The sequence below is a fragment of the Hevea brasiliensis genome, chromosome 3 (assembly GCF_030052815.1).
Source record: "Hevea brasiliensis isolate MT/VB/25A 57/8 chromosome 3, ASM3005281v1, whole genome shotgun sequence".
Classification (NCBI taxonomy): domain Eukaryota; kingdom Viridiplantae; phylum Streptophyta; class Magnoliopsida; order Malpighiales; family Euphorbiaceae; genus Hevea; species Hevea brasiliensis.
In genome coordinates this window covers 113,085,805-113,107,904 of record NC_079495.1, presented here as the reverse complement: position 1 = coordinate 113,107,904, position 22,100 = coordinate 113,085,805, and the positions used below count along the sequence as shown (strand labels likewise).

At 34.9% G+C, this 22,100-nt stretch overlaps 1 protein-coding gene across 1 annotated transcript; it reads left to right on the top strand.

The window, feature by feature from the left end:
* Positions 1–15,138: 15,138 nt before the first annotated feature.
* Positions 15,139–18,725, top strand: LOC110659215 (nudix hydrolase 2). The gene is made up of 9 exons (XM_021817078.2): positions 15,139–15,544; positions 16,073–16,254; positions 16,611–16,676; positions 16,809–16,946; positions 17,365–17,442; positions 17,529–17,579; positions 17,668–17,702; positions 18,051–18,159; positions 18,370–18,725. The coding sequence occupies exons 2-9, from the start codon at positions 16,096–16,098 to the stop codon at positions 18,586–18,588; spliced, it is 855 nt and encodes a 284-aa protein (XP_021672770.2). The 5' UTR covers positions 15,139–15,544; positions 16,073–16,095; the 3' UTR covers positions 18,589–18,725.
* The last annotated feature ends 3,375 nt before the right edge of the window (positions 18,726–22,100 follow it).

The window sequence follows — 22,100 nt, the reverse complement described above, 5'->3', positions numbered from 1 at the left end:
AATGGTCAGTTTTCAGGCCTTAAATGCACTAATCCGGATTTGGTCACTTTTTAAGGTCAGTTTCTAGGCAGAATTTTGGCAACATTTCTACATAAAAGTTGGCCTATTTGGTGTCTAGTTTCACCCCCAATTAGCCTCATACCAATTGGGTTTACAGTTTGGTACTTATGGCCTAATTTAGGTGCTGCCTTCAATACACAACCTGCACAAAGCTCATACACTCCCAATTTAATGTTCCTTCTCCTCCTCATTACTACAATATTCAATCAACAACACTTCTATACATATATTGTACACAATTTCAGCAACAATTCTGGGCAGAATGTTCAAGTGCTTAATGCACACAATCCATCATTAAGTTCAACATTCACTTCCACCAAAATTCAACATACTTCAATGTTAATATTACACATATACTTCAACATATTCATACTTCAATATCACTTACACTTGCTGCCCACAATTTAACATTAACATATATCATTAATAACCACATGTTCACACACAAATTCATGCTATTAGGGGCTGCCAAATATGGCAGTTTGCTCAAGGCATCAAGGTTCCATTTCACACCTTTAATCTAAACACTACATGCACATACTTATGCACAAACTTACTACAACTTTCATTTAAATTAATCAACCTTCATTTCCATTCATTAGAAGTAAAAATAACTCAAGCTTAACAAAGGTTCATGGCTGCCCAAAAATGGACAAGTCCATTTCTCACTATTTCTTTCATTTCTCTTCACCAAAATACTCATTTCAACCTAAACACAAGGTTTACTAAAGCAAGGGAGAGATTTGGACACTTACAACTTTTGAAGCTTATCAAAACTTCACCAAATCTTGTTTTTCTTGTTGCCAATATCTCCCCCAAGGTGAATAGGCAAGCTTTTATGAAGGAACCAAGTGAAAATGAGGGCTTGATGATGGAGAGAGAAAGCTTCATGCATGGGCGGCCATGGAGGTTTTTGGGAGGAGCAATTCGGCAAGCTTTCTCTCAAGGTTGAAGATGACCCATTTCTGCCCACTAATGTTTATTTTATGTACTTTGTAATATAGTTAGTGGAGCACTAATAAATGGTTTAATGTTTAATTATACTAAGTTTCCTTTATTTATACATTTACCTCCTTTCTTTCTCAATTTACATAATGTATCACAATTTAATTTTTCATGACATTTCTAAAGTGTAATATCATTTATTTTTAATGGACATTGAGGTCAAAAGGCAACACTATGTGTCAAATGACCAAAATACCCCACTTCGGGTTACATTCCCGATTTTTCGATAACACCGATTTTTATCTGTTTCTCAATTTTTTTTTCTTTGTACTAATTACTAATTTTTCTTTAATATTTGTAGTGTCAATTACATTTCAATAAACCTTTATTTATGTCTCAAAATTAGATTCAGAGGGTTCCCCGCGGTCCTGGAGTCGGCAACGGTCTTCTCGGTGCGGTTACCCATCGCTGTGGTGCCGGCTCGTTTAACGTAGCATCATTTTCTCTCTTTCATTTTTGTTTGATTTTTCTTGTATTTTTTTTTATTTATTTCATCATTATATGTCTGTTCACTATCACCGAAGTGTAGTTCCAGACATCCTGACTTGCCTGGACTGTTATTTGACCACAGGAGCAACAGAATGTACAGAACACATGCAATGGGGATGTTACAACTCTTCCCCTCTAAATAAAAATTTCGTCCTCGAAATTTACCTGATGTGAAGAGCTGAGGGAACTGTTGCCTCATTGTCTCCTCGCTCTCCTAGGTTGCCTCCTCCATGTTGTGGTGTCTCCATAGGATTTTCACTAGTGAAATTGTCTTGTTTCTGAGCTCTTTTACCTCTCGTGCCAAGATTTTAATTGGTTCTTCTTCATATGTCAGGTCAGGTTGTACTACAATTTCTTCTGCTGAGATGACATGCGAAGGATCTGATCTGTATCTTCTGAGCATCGAGACATGGAACACATTATGTATCTTGTCCAGCTCAGGTGGTAAGGCTAATCGGTAGGTTACTAGTCCCACACGTTCAATAACTTCATATGGGCCAATAAACCTAGGGCTTAATTTTCCCTTTTTCCCGAATCTCAACACTTTCTTCCACGGTGATACTTTGAGAAATACCTTCTCGCCAACTTCATACTCTATGTCTTTTCTCCTCAAGTCAGCATAAGATTTCTGTCGGTCTGAGGCAACTTTCAAATTGGCCTTTATCAGTTTCACCTTTTCCTCCGTCTGTTTTATCAGGTCTGGCCCCACTAGCTTATCTTCACCCAATTCAGTCCAACATACAGGTGTTCTGCATTTTCTCCCATACAGTGCTTCATAGGGTGCCATCTGTATGCTAGCTTGATAGCTATTGTTGTATGCAAATTCTGCCAGTGGAAGGTATCTGTCCCAACTTCCCTCAAACTCAATAACACAACTTCTCAGCATATCCTCGAGGACCTGGATTATTCTTTCTGACTGTTCATCCGTCTGAGGATGAAAAGCCGTACTAAAATGGAGTTGTGTGCCCAAGGATTCTTGTAATTTCTTCCAAAATCTAGATATAAACCTCGGGTCTCTATCAGATATAATGGAAAGTGGAATTCCATGTAGTCTAACTATCTCACTGATGTACAATTCTGCTAGCTTTTCCAGTGAGTAGTCGATTCTGGCAGAAAATGTGCTGATTTGGTTAACCTATCCACAATCACCCATACTGCATCATGCTTCTTCTGAGTGAGAGGTAGACCACTGACAAAGTCCATAGTGACTCGGTCCCATTTCCATTCAGGTATGTTTATGGGCTGCAACAAACCTAATGGAACTTGATGTTCTACTTTGACTTGTTGACAGGTCAAGCATCTAGTTACATGGTCAACTATGTCCTTCTTCATACTTGGCCACCAGTATTGGAGTTTTAGGTCATGGTACATTTTTGTGCTTCCTGGGTGCATAGCATACACACTGTTATGTGCTTCTTTCAGAATATTGGTATTCAACTCTTTATCATCTGGTACACATACTCTATCTTTATAGTACAGGCACCCATTGTCTTTCACTTCATATTCAGTTTCCTTCCCCTCAGTGATTTTGCCCATAACAGCCATTAATTTCTCATCTGTCTTCTGCCCATCCTCAGATTCATTGTAGATTCGGCTTCACTTGCAACTCAGCCAAAACAACTCCAACATGAGTTAAGGATAGTTGGGCATTCAGAGATCTTAATGCTACAATAGATTTTCTGCTTAAAGCATCAGCGACTACATTTGCCTTCCCAGGGTGGTAGTCAATCACACAATCATAATCTTTCAGGAATTCAATCCATCACCTTTGTCTCAAATTAAGTTCCTTCTGGGTTGGCAGATACTTCAGACTCTTATGGTCTGTGTCTATGTAGCATTTTTCTCCATACAAGTAATGCCTCCATATCTTCAATGCGAAGATAATTGCTGCTAATTCTAAATCATGAGTAGGGTAATTCTTTTCATGTGGCCTTAACTGCCTGGAAGCATATGCGACCACTTTCCCTTCTTGCATGAGTACACACCCTAACCCATTGTGTGAGGCATCACTGTAGACTACAAAGTCTTTTCCAGACATTGGCTGTGTTAACACTGGTGTCTCTGTCAACATAGCCTTCAGCCTCTCAAACTGGCTTGACATTTGTCATTCCAGTCAAATTTCATATTCTTGTGTAGTAATTTGGTCATTGGAGCAGCTATCAGGGAAAATCCCTTTACAAATCTTCTATAATATCCAGCTAACCCCAAGAAACTTCTGATCTCAGTTGTATTTCTGGGAGGCTTCCATTCCATCACTGCTTCAATCTTCTTGGGATCCACTCTAATCCCTTCAGTTGATACTACATGTCCAAGGAATGCAATCTCATTCAACCAGGACTCACACTTAGACAATTTAGCATACAATTTCTTCTCTTTTAAAGTCTGCAGAACAATTCTCAAATGCTCATCATGTTCTCTTTATCCTTGGAATACACCAGGACGTCATCAATGAAGACCACTACGAACCAATCTAAGTATGGATGGAAGATACGGTTCATAAGGTCCATGAATGCTGCTGGAGCATTTGTTAAACCAAATGGCATCACCAGGAATTCATAATGCCCATACCGGGTTCTAAATACAGTCTTAGGCACATCTGCATCCTTAACCCTTAGCTGATGATACCCTGATATGAGATCAATCTTAGAAAACACACCGGCTCCCTTCAACTAATCAAACAAATCGTCAATTCTAGGCAATGGATACTTGTTCTTCACTGTTACTTTGTTTAACTGCCGGTAGTCAACACATAACCTCAGTGTCCCATCTTTCTTCTTTACAAATAGTACCTGAGCCCCCCACGGTGACACACTAGGGCATATGAACCCCTTGTCTAGTAATTCTTGTAGCTGGATTTTTAACTCTTTCAATTCAGCAGGTGCCATCCTATACGGTGCAATTGAAATGGGAGTTGTACCCTGCATAATCTCAATAGCAAATTCAACTTCCCTTTCTGGTGGTAAACTAGGCAATTCCTCAAGAAATACCTCAGAGAAATCCCTTACTGTGGGTATGTCAGACAAGTCAAGTTTACCCTGCCTAGTGTCAACCACGTGTGCCAGATAGGCTTCACACCCTTTTCTTAGCCATCTCCTTGCAACTGTAGCTGAGATGACGTTGGACAAGAAATCTGTCCTTTCACCCACAACTATTATTTCTTCGTTCTCAGCAGTTTTCAGAGAGATTCTCTTCAATTTACAATCTACTATTGCCTGATGATGGGATAACCAGTCCATTCCCAAAATCACATCAAACTCATGGAAAGGTAGTTCGATTAAGTCTGCTAAGAACTCTTTCCCTTGAATCTTCAATGGACAGCCCTTATACACCTTGTTTACTACCACACTGTGGCCTAGTGGATTTGTGACCAGGATGTCTTGGTCACTTTCCTCCACTGGTATTCCCTTTTCTATGGGCAGCTTGATACAAATATATGAATGAGTAGATCCAGATCCACTAATGCATGCACAAGTATTATAAAGGAGGAACGCACTTGATAACATCCGGAGCATCCTGTTCCTCCCGTGCCCTTATAGCATAGGCTTTGGCTGGTTTTTCGCTTCTCTCCATGCACTCGACACAGGTTTACGTAAAGTACCGGCCGCCTCACTTACCCGCCTTCTACCCCTTGGAGTGGAGCAGCCTATCAGTTGATACCGAAGTGGATGTAGCAGTTCTGCGAGGACAATCTCGGACTAGGTGGTCTGTAGATCCACACCGTAAACAAGCACCTATCATCCTCCAACATTCACCCTTATGCCATTTTTGGCAATGTGGGCAAGCAACAGATACTGTTGGGGCTGGTCCCCTGTACCCTGTTCCTGGAGAGCTAGCCATTGAAGGGGTGGACTGGCCTCTCCTTGGTGCAAACTGAGATTTGGGCCTCTGTGACTGACCCTAACTTGGTGCTCTACTAAAACTCTGAGTAGGCGAACCTCTGAATTTCTTACTAGGGGCAGAAGATGTACCGGTCTGACCCTGACCTCTTTTCTGCTGTCTGTCCCTTCTGTTCTGCTCATTCATTCTAACTTTTTCAACCTTCAGTGCAGCTTCCACTAACTTGGCAAACTCTATAATCCCCAAGGCTGTAATCATTACTTTAATGTTATCATTGAGTCCTTCCTCAAATCTCTTGCATCTCTCTGCCTCATTAGGGACTATTTCCCGCCCATAGCGGCTCAGTCTGACAAATTCTCTTTCATATTCAGCCACTGTCAGCTGTCTCTGGCATAGGGTAATAAACTCCCTTCTCTTCTCTTCCAAGTATACACTGCCCACATACTTCTTTCTGAACTCAATGAGAAAGAAATCCCAAGTTATCTGTTCTGGTGGCACCTCACTAGTTACTGTATCCCACCACTGGTATGCATCATCCTGCAGTAGTGATACAGCAGCTTCCAAATTCTGCTCTGGAGTACAATGAAGTTGTTTCAAGACTCTTCCAGTTCTGTCCAACCAGTTTTCATTGTGTGAATTATCTTCCCTTTTGCCCAGAAAATCCACTGCTCCAAACTTCCTGAGTCTCTCCATATGAGATTTTTGATGTGGAGGTGGTGGTGGTGGCATAACTCCTGCCATCTATCTAAAGAACTCAGCCATTTGCTGAAATGTGGCTGGTGCATTTGGTACTGGTGGAGCAGGTTCCCTCCTGTCTCCTAGTTCAGTCATAGATGGAGCATGACTTTCCACTTCCTCATCGACCGCTCTCTGCGATGTGGAGTCCATATTCTGATCAAAATAACAAAACAAATCAAAAGATCTGCATTAGCGTCATCTTAACACTTACAATGCAATGCATGATGTGCAATCTATCTAGGTCCAGAAATGCCTAAACCGTGCTCTGATACCACTAAATGTAACACCCCTCACCCGTCTACAGTATAGCCGAGCAAGGCGTGCTACACGGCGTGCCGGAACACCTAGTCTGTGATTATTTCATTTCTTGAACTCAATTTGATTTTAAGAAGTCTTTTATGTAATATTCATATAATGCTGATACTATTGTCATACTTTGATAAAATCAGTGTTTCAAGATTGGTAATAAAAATTTGGCAAGGTGCCGTTTATATTTAGGACAAATTGTCCTTCCAAACCTGTTGAAAACAGTTTAATATGATGATATCAAAATCTCAAATATTTCACAGTCTCTATTTCTCAGTAAAGTCAATAGACTTTTATAGTCATTAAACAGTTCCATAATACAGTCCATAATAATTTAAATATATATAGAAAATCTCCATGTCATTTAATATGTACAAAATATTACAAAGTTTAGAGCTTTCATAACATTACAAAATACAGGGCTGAATTTCAAATATACAACAAAAGTACAAAATACAAGATATCCTAAGTCCTACCATGTATGCAATGCAGTGCAGATGACTCTGGACTCTGGACTCCTGTGCAGATCTGATGTCTCACCCGGTCATAGGCCTGCTGGGCTCCCCAGCTGTGTCTCCAATACCTACGCGTTACAAAAGCAACGCGCTAAGCAATTTTGCTTAGTGATGCCAAATATAAAGAAATATACACTAAAATAAAGTAAATAAAGTGTTTACGAATTTTTGGTGGTACTGTATGTCGAGATCGGATTTAGGTATTTGAATTTAATGATTTGAATTATGCGTGTAGCCTATATCACGACGCATGGATAAGCGGATATCGCACCGGGTACCTAGTACCTCGGGCCATCACACCATCGGACACAAAGTGTCTCCCGGTGTGCAAACAGTGTGGCTAAGAAGCCATATAGTCAATTTGGCGATAAGCCAAGAATAAACACACAATATGCATAGCCGTAGGCTATTAAAGTCACAGTGCGGCATAATAAGCCGTAAAAACATAGTATGGCATGAAGCCATTTACAGAACAGCTGTTAGAATCCTATTGGCATGCCAACCTATCCATACTAGTCAACTAGGCAAACTAGGGCACATTATAAATTAATTATTTAATTCTTCAATCTTTGGAGTTTACTAACTATTATATAATTCACAAGTCAATGCATATGTTGACCTTTTTAGGTAATATGGATAAGTTGTTTCTAGCATCAATATGTCACAATTTATATCTCAATATGCTGTCAATATAGTGTAATTTACCATTTTTACAAGTTGGCATTCATTGCCACAATGCTTCAAGCATCACTGTATGCAAAATGTCAAATTCTCAATTTTTGTGTGCTAGATTGGTCTAGCTTAAAGTCTTATTTCCCTTGGTTTTTAGCTTCTAGTCAAAGAAGCAAAATTGTAGCTCTATGTCTTATTGCACGCGGGGCAAAATTTCAGGTCATTCCAAGTTGTTTGCTTTTTATTTCATTTTTCTTTTCTTTTCATCACTACTCATTTTCAATTCAATTTTTAGCAATATTTATTCATATTTTAGATCATAATAATTATTTACTCAACTGGACAAGTCGGCCAAAAATCACTTCTGAAGGCGAAATGACCAAAATGCCCTCCGTTTGGCTTAACGGGTCAAAATTGGCTGTACCGATTGAAAAATTTTTCTAAATATTTTATTGGTATTCTAATGCCATAGGAACCTCAATAACCCTTCTCTGGAGTCCCAAAAATTATTTTATGAATTTTTTTTCCCGGGTCTAGGGCTCCTCGTTGCGAGAACCGCAACTTACCTCTGGTTACCCATCGCTTGGGCACCGGCTCATTTGACTTGGTTGTATTTTATTTCTAAAATTTTTTCTAAATTTTTCTTATTAATATTTGAGTTAATTATGGTCCCTCACTTTGATTTAAATATTTTTCTGACGTTCTAGGCCCGACCGACACGTCACCGAATAAAGAGAATGTACGGAGTTGCTACCGGGAGGGTGTTACAACTCTTCCCCTCTAATTTAAATTTCGTCCTCGAAATTTATCCGGTGTAAGTAGTCGAGGAGCTATTACCTCCTTCTTTCTTCACCTTTTCGTGTTATCATACTTCACTTGCTCCTAGTCTCAATCCTATCCTCAAACAGTTATGTACTCATCCTTTTTCATCTTAAATACAGTCTCCTTCTCATCTCCATTCGCTATCTCATTGTCTCTTCACTCTCTTATTCCATACCCTAACCTAAAATAAACAGGAAATACAGATCTGCAATAGTGTCACCTCGACTCTTATGAATGCAATGCATGATATACAGTCCATCTAGGTCCAGAAATGCCTAAACCGCGCTCTGATACCACTAAATGTGATACCCCTTACCCGACTACAGTGTAGCCGAGCAAGTTATGCCACTCAGTGTGCCGAGCACTCTATTTTATCTTAATTCATTTTTATCATAGTTTTGAATATAACTTGTGAAATATAATTCATTTTAAGCCATTTATCGAAATTTTTATTTATTTGAGGTTCTGAAAATTTTATAGAAAATCCGACAGAATACCGGCTAAAAATGGAGAAAACCATTCTTCGGAACCTGTGAAAAACACTTTCTATATTCATATTCAATCATCTCAATTCCATTTATCAAAATCTCAATATTTTTCAACCATTCATTTCTCAATCATTCATCACATGTGATAATCATATATAAATTACAGATACACATTCACTTTTCCTTTCACAAACACAATTTTCTTAACAATTTCTCTATTTGTCATTCATTCATTTCACATCATCATTAGACTCAAATCATAAATAAATTCTCACATGTGATTTATAATCACAATTTACAAGTACTTACATTAATACAAAATTATATTACATTTGTTCAAATACATATGATAAAATAAGAGTTCAATTACCAAATTTACAAAAATCTCAAAATACAAAATGGGACCTAGTGTCCTACCAATGCACTGTAGACGGTGAGGTGACACGGACACTATGCGAATCAGAACTGTCCTTACGAATCTGTGGTCTACGGGCCCTCTGTCCAAATCTTGATACCTACAGCGTTGCAAAAGCGACGCGCTAAGCATAAAGCTTAGTGGTGCCAATAATACAAGAAAATATAATATGCAAATAAAGATAATAATTTCCTTAGCCATTGTGTTCATAAGAACTGAATAATTACCAACTTAATGTTTAGTCGAGGGCTAATTACGTTTTATGATATTAACTTCTTCATGCATTTTGTTAATTATTTTCTTCATGATCTTGAGTTTCTTTGTATTCTATAGTAATCATTCCTGATATTTAATTTTCGTATTTTCTTTAACAATCAGTTCAATTACAGTTATACTTTTCCATGCCCAAGTAACCTATACTGGACGACTGGACTGGATAACGGGTCGTTGGCACTGGACACCTCGGTGCCTCGGGCCGTCATACCATGGGACGCAGAACGTCAACCACGTATGCAGTCAGTATGGCTAAAAAGCCATGATATCACATAATCGGCATAAAAGCCATGAATACGGGCATAAAAGCCATGAATACGGGCATAAAGCCATGAATACAGGCATAAAGCCTTTCCTTTCGCAGTACTGCTAAAACAATACCCTATTGGCATGCCAAACTATCCAAACCAATCACATTAGGCCTACTAGGGCATTTTGCATTTTTAAGTTTCACAATTTTTGAATTTCAAGTTTTCATGTCACTATTCATTTCATTAGTCAACTAAAATGTTGACTTTTGCATAAACAATAGGTACATTGGTTTTAATACTCCCAACATACCACATTTTGTATTCAAAACTTGTTAGTTTTGGTCACTTTCTCAAAGCTTAGGTCATTTTGGCAAAATTGCCAATTTTTTGGTTTTGGTGTCACTATTCACCTCATTGGTCAACAAAAATGTTGACTTTTAGAATAAAAATGTGTACATTGACTTTGGCACTCACAACATACCACATTTTGTGTTTAAAACTTGTTGGCATTAAGTGTTAATACCATTTCCAAGCATTAAATCAAAGGAGCAGATTTTTCAGTTTTGGTGAGTCAACTTCACTGTTCCATTGGACACTGTTACTGTTGGAATTTGAAGAAATGTAAAACATGAAAGTTGTTTCTTATTTTGTCTAGTTGAATTTCCTTTTTTGAATCACTCCATTTGGAGTTTTGTAGCTCCAGATATGGCTCAAAAACCCAAGCTGTCCGGATATGCATTCTGCAGAAATTTACCATATCTACAGTGCATGAATAGTAACTTGAGTCACTTGGTTGAATGGGTTCTGGCCATAATTTGGGGTAGGTTCCTTCATGAAAGTTGTTTGTCTATGTCTTAACTTGTTGCTGTAAAAATTTCAGGCCAATTGACCAAATCTACAGTGAGTTATGGCCAAATGAACAGTTACTGTTCATTTGGTCATTCTGCAGGGGCTGTTTGCAGGGTATCCGGATTGGGGCCAATTTTTGGTCCTCTTGCTTTGGTCTTTTGGGTATGGTTTCTTCAGCAAAAATGTGCCATTATAAGCCTAGTTTCATGTCCAATTGGCCAAACACCAATTGAACCTACACAGCCAAAGTTATGGCAGTCCAATTGGACTGAAATCTCAGCCACCATGCTGCTGTCTTTAGGCAGCCTACCATTCCACTTTGCCATGCCATTTTTCAGTCCAATTTATGGTCAACATACCTCAAATGGTCACTAATTGACCATTAGAATATTCTTTAACCATTTCATAAGCCAAGTCAAATTTTCATTCCTAAACCCTAGCTAAATTTCAAAGTTTTTCACAATTTCCCTAATTTACTCTTTCATTCTCTATATATATATATGTATACACTTTAAACCTAAGCTCTAGTTCACTCTAAGTCCATCAAACACTCCATTTCTATTCCTTCAATAGGGCTGCCGAAATTCAAGGAGTTCATATACATAAATTTCATTCATTTAATTCACAATTCCTTACTTATTTTAAGTCCTTAATATGGAATAAAAGAAGTATAAGTATAAATAGGCACTAACCTTTTTGAAACCAACCTTGAGCTTGTTATTCTTCAAGATTTCCCCTAGAATCATAATAATCATAATCAATTATAACTTCACTTTCCTAAATTAAATATCCAATAAAAATTCAACAGCATTTCCCCTTAAATTGGACTAAACTCCTATCATAAATCTTAAATCCACAACCACCCATTAATACCCAATCTGGCAGTTGTGCATTCAAATTTATATATAATGATCTAACCGTTAGATAAATCCCAAATTTTAACCATATATTCAAGACATCCCTATACAATATCAGTAAAACTTTTAGCATCAAATATTCTCTATATCATGAGATATCAAAACATTCATTCAACCCTTCAAAATCTGAATTGTTGCAGAAATCAGTCTTACTCAGACAGCTCATGCAAAACAATTTATATCTCATAAACCACAAGTCTAAAATTCACCAAATTTTAACCCAGCAGCCTCAACATCCCAAATATCATTTGTACCAAATTTCATAATTTTATAAGCATCATAACTATTTATTTTTCTCAAATTTCAGTAGCCAAAATTCAGAATTCAACCTACAGACAGCCTGTGTTCAACAATATGTTTCTCCAAATCCAACCGTTGAACAATCACCAAATTTTAACCATAACTTCCACACATACATACCTCAAACATATCCAAAAATCAGCCATAGATGTTGAGCCAAAGTCACCTGGACGGAAGAGAAACATGCTGCCCTGCTGAACCCCTTTTTCTGCTACTGTTCATCTCCTTCTCCTTCTTCCTTTCTTTCTTTCTTTTCCTTTTCTCTCTCTTTCTCTCTTATTCCAGCCCGTATGAAGAAGGAAACTGCTGGTTTCCTTTGTTTTTTATCTCATTTTAAGTCATTTTTATCTCTTTTTATTGGTTTGTCAAATGGTGATTGGTTGGAGAGTGTTGGATGACATCATATGATATCATTATTTGCTTTTTATTTCATTTTTCTTTTCTTTTCATCACTACTCATTTTCAATTCAATTTTTAGCAATATTTATTAATATTTTAGATCATAATAATTATTTACTCAACTGGACAAGTCGGCCAAAAATCACTTCTGAAGGCGAAATGACCAAAATGCCCTCCGTTTGGCTTAACGGGTCAAAATTGGCTGTACCGATTGAAAAATTTTTCTAAATATTTTATTGGTATTCTAATGCCATAGGAACCTCAATGACCCTTCTCTGGAGTCCCAAAAATTATTTTATGAATTTTTTTTCCCGGGTCTAGGGCTCCTCGTTGCGAGAACCGCAACTTACCTCTGGTTACCCATCGCTTGGGCACCGGCTCATTTGACTTGGTTGTATTTTATTTCTAAAATTTTTTCTAAATTTTTCTTATTAATATTTGAGTTAATTATGGTCCCTCACTTTGATTTAAATATTTTTTCGGACGTTCTAGCTGTCCGGACCGACACCGGTCACCGGAACAGTAGAATGTACGGAGTTGCTACCGGGAGGGTGTTACATAATCCCTCTATTTAAAAAAAAAAAAATACATTATTTAGTCCCCTATTTTTGATTCATTAAACTGTTTAGTCTCTCTGTTAATTTTTCCGTTGGTCAATGAATTTTAGTCCAATCAAACAACTATTTAATCCCTCTATTTTAGTAAAATTAATTAGTTGGTCCTTGTATTTTGAAAAAGAAGACCATTTAGTCATTGCATTTTGAAAAATACTACCATTTAATCCATCTATTTCAGTAAAATTAATTAATTAGCTCCTATATTTTAAAAAATGTATTCCTAGATAAAATAGATATTTTATTGTGTGGAGATTAAATATGAATTTATATTTTTTAAAATTGTTCAAATATTTTCATTTAATTCCATGTGTATCATTTTTGTATTCTCTCTATTAGGGAAAAAAAAATACTTGATCAAGTATTACTTGATCTAAATCTCTAAGTAATTAAGGCAATAATCCAAGAAAATGAATTCACAATAGAGAAAACACAAAAATGAAGCTCAAGGAATTGAATGAAATTATACTTCAATGACTTAAAAAAAAAAAATTCAAATGTATTCTCCATGCTTTTTAAATAACCCATCAAATACAACCTTCTCATGCGATGGCACATTTGGTTCTATTCATTGGAAGAATCTATAACTTGACTCATTCTACAATAACATATTTCATAATGCTCAATGGCAAATTACTAAAATTATGATGTGTAATTTGAATGCATTTACATATCCTTACTTTCCAATTAAGGCACCTTCAAAATCTTCTTCCTGGGTTGCCTTTTATGAATGATATGCAAAGAACAGCAAGTATGTCATGTCTATAAAGGATTTGCCAAAGAACAGCAGGTATGTCATGTCTGTAAAGGATTTGCCCACTATTGCCACTTGAACCCATTGAAATCTCATCCCTTTCATTGCTTCTAGAAGTTGGGGGCGTTGAATTTCTACCATTTTTTTTTTATCGAAGACACCATTAGATGAAGAACCTAGCCTCAATTTCACAATGTTCAGCAAAGCAACTGATTTCAAATGAAGAACCCTAAAATGAAGAAGAGAAGATGGTCATCTAATTGCATCTTTTCCACTACCATCGCATTTAAATCATCTATCTTCTTAAATAACCCATCAAACACAACCTTCTCATGCGATGACACATATGGTCTATCTATTAAAAGAATCTACAACTTAACTCATTATACAATAACATATTTCACAATGTTCAATGACAAATTACTAAAATTATGGTGTGCAATTTGGATGCATTTACATACCCTTACTTTCCAATTAGGGCACCTCCAAAATCTTTTCCCTCAGTTGCTTTTTATGAATGATATATAAAGAATAACAAGTATATCATGTTTACAAAGAATTTGCCCACTATTGCTACTTGAACCAATTGAAATCTCATCTTTTTCATTGCTTCCAGAAGTTGAGGGCCTTGAATTTCTATCATTTTTTACTAAAGACACTGTTAGATTAAAGAACCCTAGCGTCAATATTTTATAATGCTCAGCAAAGCAATTAGTTCCACATGAAGAACCTTAGAACGAAGAAGAGAAGATGGTTGCCTAATTGCTCCCACCTTTGATTATTAGTTTAAATTGGAGAAGAAAGAGTGAAAAACGACTACGTTTTCTTTTCAGCAAAAGTTCAATGTTCTTGAGTTTATCCATGGTTAGTTATGTAGTCCCACAATTAAAATATAATCAACATTGCTGATCAGGCTACCACATCAGCATTAGAATTCCCTAATCCAAAAGTCTGACCAAACCAAAATTGATAAAAAAGAAATTGATCAAAATTAATTATTAGCGTAATTATTTTTTTTATAGTTTGACAAAAAAAAAAAAGTTCAAATCAATACGATTTCTCTATTAAATTTGAGATGCCCCTAAATAACACTCACTAAATTAATAGAATGATCTTTAAAAAATATTTTTATTAAAATGATTTAAAATTAAATTTAATAAATTTTAATTATTAAACTATTAAATAATAAAATAATTTTTCCTAAATTATTTTTTCAACAACAGTTTTGGCCTTATACCACAATTGCACATAATAACTTTGGTATTGAGTCTGCTAAACAATTGTTAAAATTTTTATGATGGGAGATTTGGGAAGGGGAGACTAGAATGCCAAGCTGCGGACTACTGTCGAATTTGAGCGGCCCAATAACATGAAATGTTAATTTAATTTAATTTTAAAATTTCTTATATAAAAAAAAAAGAAAAAAAAAAAAAAACTCCCTCTTCGCTTCCCCATTTTAAAACTGAGTAAAAGCATATCCCCGGCCGCGGCAGAGTCCATTTTGGTTCGGAAATTGCGTGCGCGGCAATTTACTTTTACCACTGGAAATCTCCATTCAAACGCCCGACGACGATGTTCATGATGTTTCACACCCAACTGAAAAAACTAGAGCGATTCAAAGTCCCGACCCCAAAACCCACGATTCGAACTTACGAAAAGCTTAATTACTTTCTATGATATTTCTTTCCATTTTTAAAATACCCAATTCTTTTCTTGTTATAAATATGATTGTATCCGTATGCCTCCCCATATCTTCCCTACTTTCCTCAAAACAATTCAACTTCTCTTCTTTCGCATTTATAATCTGCTTCGTTTGTTTTCTTGCCTTCTGCTTCAAGAGGTACAAATATTTCCTATAATTTTTTTATTATTACTTTTTGCTGTATTATGAATGTTTCATTTCTTAAATGGTAGATAGGTGTTTGCTCATTTCATCAATTTTTTGGTGCAAATTTGTGTTACCCATAACTGTAATTGAGTTATGCTCTCTTTGGTGTCTTTAGTTGAGTGAGGAAAAATGAGAATCAGTCCTTGTTTGATGTTTAAGCACTGAGAGGATTGCTCCATGCAGAGCGGATGGTCATATGATTTATATCATTATTATGTAACTGGGCAGTTTTTTAGCCAAATTTAGTGCTTTTGCAATTTGAATTAGGATTGCTAAATTTTATATATTGAGAACTTGTAATATACATTGCTTTTCAAAGTACTAGACAATTAATTTCATTTGTAGTTGTAGGCTATAGGACATATAGTGCGAATTTCTTTGTCAATTTTAATGATATTATGGAAATTTTCATTAAATTTTTTTTTTCACTGTATGCATTTGAATTAGAGATATAGTTCCTTACTATCATATCATTGTCAGCTTCAGTAAGTTCATCACCTGCCATGGAGAAAATCATAGTTGAAAATAAAGTGCAGCAGGTTAAGCTACTTGCTGCAATCAATGATGAACATGATGGTGTTATTGTGGAGTTGAGCGAGCCTATGCACTCAGAAGACTTTGCTTCAATGCTTAAAGCTTCAATTGTTCAATGGAGAAAGCAGGTATTACTCTGATATATAGTTATTAATTCGATTATGGTTTTTCTCCCAATTTTCTTGTGTTAAAATAGCTAGGAAGAAGAAATATATTGGGTTTGCACTTCCCAACACTTGCCCTCTTGTTTTACATGTTTTAGTGTCACTTTTGTCAACAATCAAATTAATGTTTGAACTGTACAATTTAACTGAGCTTAACTCAGCTTCTGTCCCTTTTTGGCGGGAATTGGCTACATGAATCCTTTTCTTCTATTCTGATTAGTTTAAAGCTACACTATACAAATTTTTGTAGCATATTGTTTATCCATATTAGATGGACTTATTACATATTTGTAATGATTAATTTACAAACATGCATGTAGGGTAAGAGGGGTGTTTGGATCAAAGTGCCTATTGAACTAGTCAATCTCGTTGAAGCTGCAGTTAAGGTAACTTTTATGGTCTTTGTGTAATGTAGCAATGATGACTCCAAGGATGGTTCATGTTTAATAAACTATTTATTTTTTTAGGTTCTTAACTTATCATGTTTTGCTTATTTAATTGTGTAATTTTCTCCACAGGAAGGGTTCTGGTACCATCATGCAGAGCCAAATTACTTGATGCTTATATACTGGATCCCAGAGGGCACTCATACTCTTCCTGCAAATGCCAGTCACCGAGTGGGTATTGCTGCATTTGTCATGAATGATAAGAGAGAGGTAATTTCTCTACTGTTTGTCATCAATCATCTAACTTTTCTGTCATGAAGTTGAGGTGGGGAAACTCTCTGCATGCTTGTGATAGAGTCTTATGAGTCCCTTGTTACAATCTAAAGATCTCCTAATGGAAGCCCTCTGCTATTATTAATGCTCCATGTAAAACAGAAAAAATATGAGTATTGTGATGAATTTACTGAAAGGGATAGGCTGTTTATATATTAAAAATATTGTTTTTATGTCTAGTGATTTTCATTGTCGTTATTCATCCTAGCATAGTTATAAATTGATGGTTGACATGGGTATCTGGGAATCATTTTTTATTGCTGAGATGCAGCTGTAGTTTCTCAGATCAAATTGTTATCCTTAGTAATTCGTCTATCATTTCTTAAAATTATGCATTTGCAATTTTCAATTAAAGGTGCTAGTGGTCCAAGAAAAGAGTGGAATATTTCGGGGGACAGGTGTGTGGAAGTTCCCTACTGGAGTTGTTGATGAGGTATGTTCATCATCCAAATTCTTTCATCATGGATTTAAGCTATGCAAAATAGAATATCACAACTCATAGAGCTGTATCATCTCCAGGGAGAAGACATCTGTGTAGCTGCAGTAAGAGAAGTTAAAGAAGAGACAGATGTAAGTTACTGTAATGCAACTTGAAACTCGACCAAAGATTAATATTATTCATATAATTTAATGTTGAAAGTTTATTTTTTGCTGACAGATTGATACAAAATTTGTAGAAGTATTAGCATTCAGGTATGCAGTTTACTAGAATATTTTATCATTATCTGCATTCTTTGCCTTTACCTGTGCTAGCACATATCCAAACTAATTACATCCCAGGTCCATGGCTTGGTGATGTATCTTTATCTCCATGATCATCATGTTTACTAATAAATGTTTTAAGCTCAGAGGAAAGGTAGGTAGTGTTATTTTCCTTCTCAGTGTTACGTGTTCCCTAAAAGGAGTGTGTTGTGGGTTGGCGAGACCTAGAGCAAATTACATCATAGAATAAGAGAATTCCTCTTCTGTGCATCTAAAACTTATTGTTTATAATTAATCTATTTTTTAAATCATTTAAATCACCCTTTATATAATTTACAGGCAAAGCCACAAAGTATATTTTGGGAAGTCGGATTTATCCTTCATATGCCTGCTACAGCCCCTCTCCTTTGAAATCCAGAAGCAGGAATCAGAGATAGAGGCAGCCCAGGTAAGTTTTGCTCAAAGCAGATTTCAAAAAAAAAAAAAAAAAGCATAATTTGATTCCGCATAAGCGTTTCCTTGCTGCTAACTATTTGATGTTCTGGTAACTGATATAATTCCAGACTGATAAAAACTATGAACTTTGATGTTTAGTACTATTACCCTAATAGTTGAGACAGTATTAGTCCTCACATTATTACTTTACAATTGCCTGCAGTGGATGCCATTGGATGAATATGTAGCCCAACCATTTGTCCAGAAAAGTGAAATTATGAAGTACATGTTTGATCTATGCTTGGCAAAGGTAGATAAGGACTATTCTGGGTTTTCTCCAGTGTCTACTACATCAAATGTTTCAGATGAAAAGGGTTACTTGTACGTGAACAGTCAAGACCTGATAAAGGCAGTAAGCTCTGGTCATCACATATCAACTTAGCCTGTGGAATTATACTCAGGAAAGAATTCTAGTTCTGCAATTTCAATTTACGCAGAACAATAAAATGCTGTTATTTTGATTCGTTTGTTAGACAGAAAAATAAATTCTATTATTGTTTTAGTTCATTATTTGATTCATTTAGAGCAATGCTCAGTAATCAGTTGATCTTATTTTCAATGAACTTCTCATTGGCTTTTTTTTGAAATAAATCATTTGAAAGAAAAGAATTCAACTGAATTGTCATTTATCACACAATTATGTTTGATTTTTATTTCTTTTAAAATGATTTTTTTTAAGTTAAAATGATTTAAATGTTTTTATTCCAAATATGAAAATTAACTAAAAAAAGATTAATTGAATTGAATTCTTATAAAATTATAGTTTCCAAACAAGGGAATGGTGAAAATGCCAGGCAATTTAAATGGGTTGGATTGGGTTGGCCGAGTAGGTTTCTATGTTTCTAAGTTTAAGATAAGCCTTTGGTGTAACGGAATTGATGTTCTTAATGTATTTTTATTGTAAAAAATTATTAAAATTTGATGTGAAGTGATAAATTCTTATTCAAACGTGAATCATAAGATTGAAAATTTTCAGAAAATATATATCAGTTTCTAAAGTAGTTATAATTTTTGAAGGTAACAAAAAACCAAAAATTGATAAAATATTAAAAAATATACTACTAAAAGAGGTGAACAATTATTTAAATTAAATTAATTAAGAGAAAAATTAAATGAAAATTAATCTAATAATAATAATAATAATTTATCATTATATAAAGGTTAAATTAATTAAAAAATAAAATTTAAATTAAATGAATATATTCAATTAAAAAAATATAAATTTTATATTTTCCCCATGCATAGCGCACAGGTACTCCGGAAGAATCACGAAAGCAACAAATGGTAGGCCAGCGGTTCAGATATTAATTTAGTCCGTTAAAAGTAGTTATAGTTGGTTACAAGTAATATCATAGATGTTATTGGAACCTAATCTGACTAAAATATATTGAGTTTTTAAAGTACTGGGTCCATGGTAAAGTTTTTAAAAAAAAAATTAAGGTTTTTGAAAGTTTTTAAAATTTTCGGAACCTTTGATTTTTCAACTAATTATGCTTGACAAATTTTAAAAATATTGTACTTACTATTATTTAAATATTAAAATAATAAAGTTATTTAGGTAATATTATATTCAATTTTACCTTTTCATACCTTCCATTTAAATAATATATTGTTAATAAATTATCATTTATCATACATTTCTCTCAAACAAAATGAGATCTGAAAACTTTATCTTAATTTACAATACTTTACCTTACCTACCTTCGTACATTCATAAATACAATCAATTCAAATATTCAAATTCTATCATATAGAAAAATAGAGATTTAGATGAGGGCGTAACCCATATAATCAATTCAAGATAGATGAAATGGAATAAAGATGGTGTATTATGTGACTGAAAGATCTTTAAAGAAGTGAAAGATGAGTTTTATAGGATTGTGATCAGGCTAAGTATATAATATGGGAGTTATTATTGGATATTTAAGGTACAATATATCCACATATCCACAAAATTAGTATAGCAAAAATGCAGATATTAAGATGGATGTTTGGTAATATAATTATGGATAGAATAGGATTGACCACATCAATTAGAGAATGCAAATAACACATATTGGAGATAAAATGAGGGATAGACGATTAAAATAATTTGGTTAGGTCTAACACAAAATATCAAATATATAACTATAGAAGTGCGATAAGTTAATAGAGAAATGAGAAATTAGAAAAGGGAGAGATCTAAGATAACGTGGATAAAAGTGATATATGATAATCAACTGTTTTTTTATTCATATCATATATTAGATTGATTTCAATTATTGAAATGATTATGGAATAGTTTGAGAAAACCCTAATTTGACTTTAGATGGTATAAACCCTTATTAACTTGGTATCGACCTTTCCAAAAGGAAATCATAAACTTTTCTTAAGGAATGTCAAATTAATATCAAAATATTTTATAGTTATGAATTGCGATTACTAAATTCATCATTTTTTTTAATAAGAATCATCCAATTTCTACTACTTTTATAGTAATTGTTAAAGTTAGAGTGTAAATGATTTGAGCAACTCGTGAGTTGCTTGAAATTTAATAAAAGCTTGGCTTAGCTAGACTCATTTTCTTAATGAGTCAAGTTCGAGCCCAATTTTAAGACTTGTTTAATAAATGAGTTTGAGTTCATTGATATTTGGCTCAGTAAAGCTCATGAGTATGGCCATTTATAAGCTAGTGAGCATACTCATTGATCTAGAACAAAGGGAAAAAATTGAAAACAAAGAAAAATCAAGGACCAATCCTTGAAGAAAAGAGAACTAATTCTAAAGATATTATTAAGCTTATAGAAATTATCATAACAAAATTGCTAACTGTTATAACAGGTACGCAAATCTAAGGCACATACACAAATCGCACAATTATATAGTATAGAAAAGAGAAGAAGAATAATACAGAATTTAACGTAATTCAACCGTAAGGTCTACTTCACGGGCAAGACAAGAGAAAAAGTTCTACTATGATTAAAAGAGCAAGATATAATCACTCAGAATTCTCAGACCCTAATCCCAACATATTTCTCAAACATTTTATTACTCTACTACAAAGGATAGAATATTATAATATTTATACTGGTCTATACTATGGGGGCGTTGCCCCTGTACCCCCAAGGAGATCAATGGTAGGCTTCCAGCCCAGGCTTATTGGTCCATGTCCTCCGCTACAACTATAGACCTTACTTTTTATCCCAATTGGGTTGCAACGCGAAGCTTTCAGATCGGATCACAATTCGGGTTCATGAAAAATATATTCAAAATTTAAGCCATATAAAAATCATACTAACAATGAAAAACTTAAGTCTTATTTATAGGATTAGGAATTCCAATTTCATTAGGATTAGAGAACCCTAATTCAATCATAGTTAGGAATTGAAGAATCCCAATTTAATTAGGAACCTAATCTATTTAAGATACACAATCATAAAAACTAAAATTCTTATTAAACTAAAATTCTTATTTTCTATATTTTTTCCTAAAATAAGTATTCCTAAAATTTTTAGGAGTATATTCTGCATCATTCCCCCTTGGTTGAAAAGAACTCGACTCCATAGAGTTGACTTGCAAATAAGCATCCAAGAGAGATGGATCTAGGCTCTAAAATTCCTCTTGTGTGATCCAAGTAGCATTAGCTGCTTATTCTCAACACCAGAATGATGTTTAAGAACAAAGGAATACTCATTAAGAAACTCAACCTACCTAGCATGTTTAGAATTCAATTTCTTTTGTGAGTTCAAATACCTCAATAAACAAAATAAACTCTTGTGGCAATAAATAATATCGCCAATGACAAAGAGACTGGACAATAGCATAAAACTCCCTATCATAAGTGGAATACCTTTGTTTAGCAAAGGTATGAATTAGGGTTCTCTAATCCTAATGAGATTGGGATTCCTAATCCTA

Excerpts from the sequence above, each read along its gene's own strand:
- LOC110659215 (XM_021817078.2), top strand. The coding sequence starts at position 16,096 with ATGGAGAAAATCATAGTTGAAAATAAAGTGCAGCAGGTTAAGCTACTT. Across the intron at positions 16,947-17,364 it reads TCATGAATGATAAGAGAGAG|GTGCTAGTGGTCCAAGAAAA; the intron begins GTAATTTCTCTA and ends TTTCAATTAAAG. Across the intron at positions 18,160-18,369 it reads CAGAGATAGAGGCAGCCCAG|TGGATGCCATTGGATGAATA; the intron begins GTAAGTTTTGCT and ends AATTGCCTGCAG.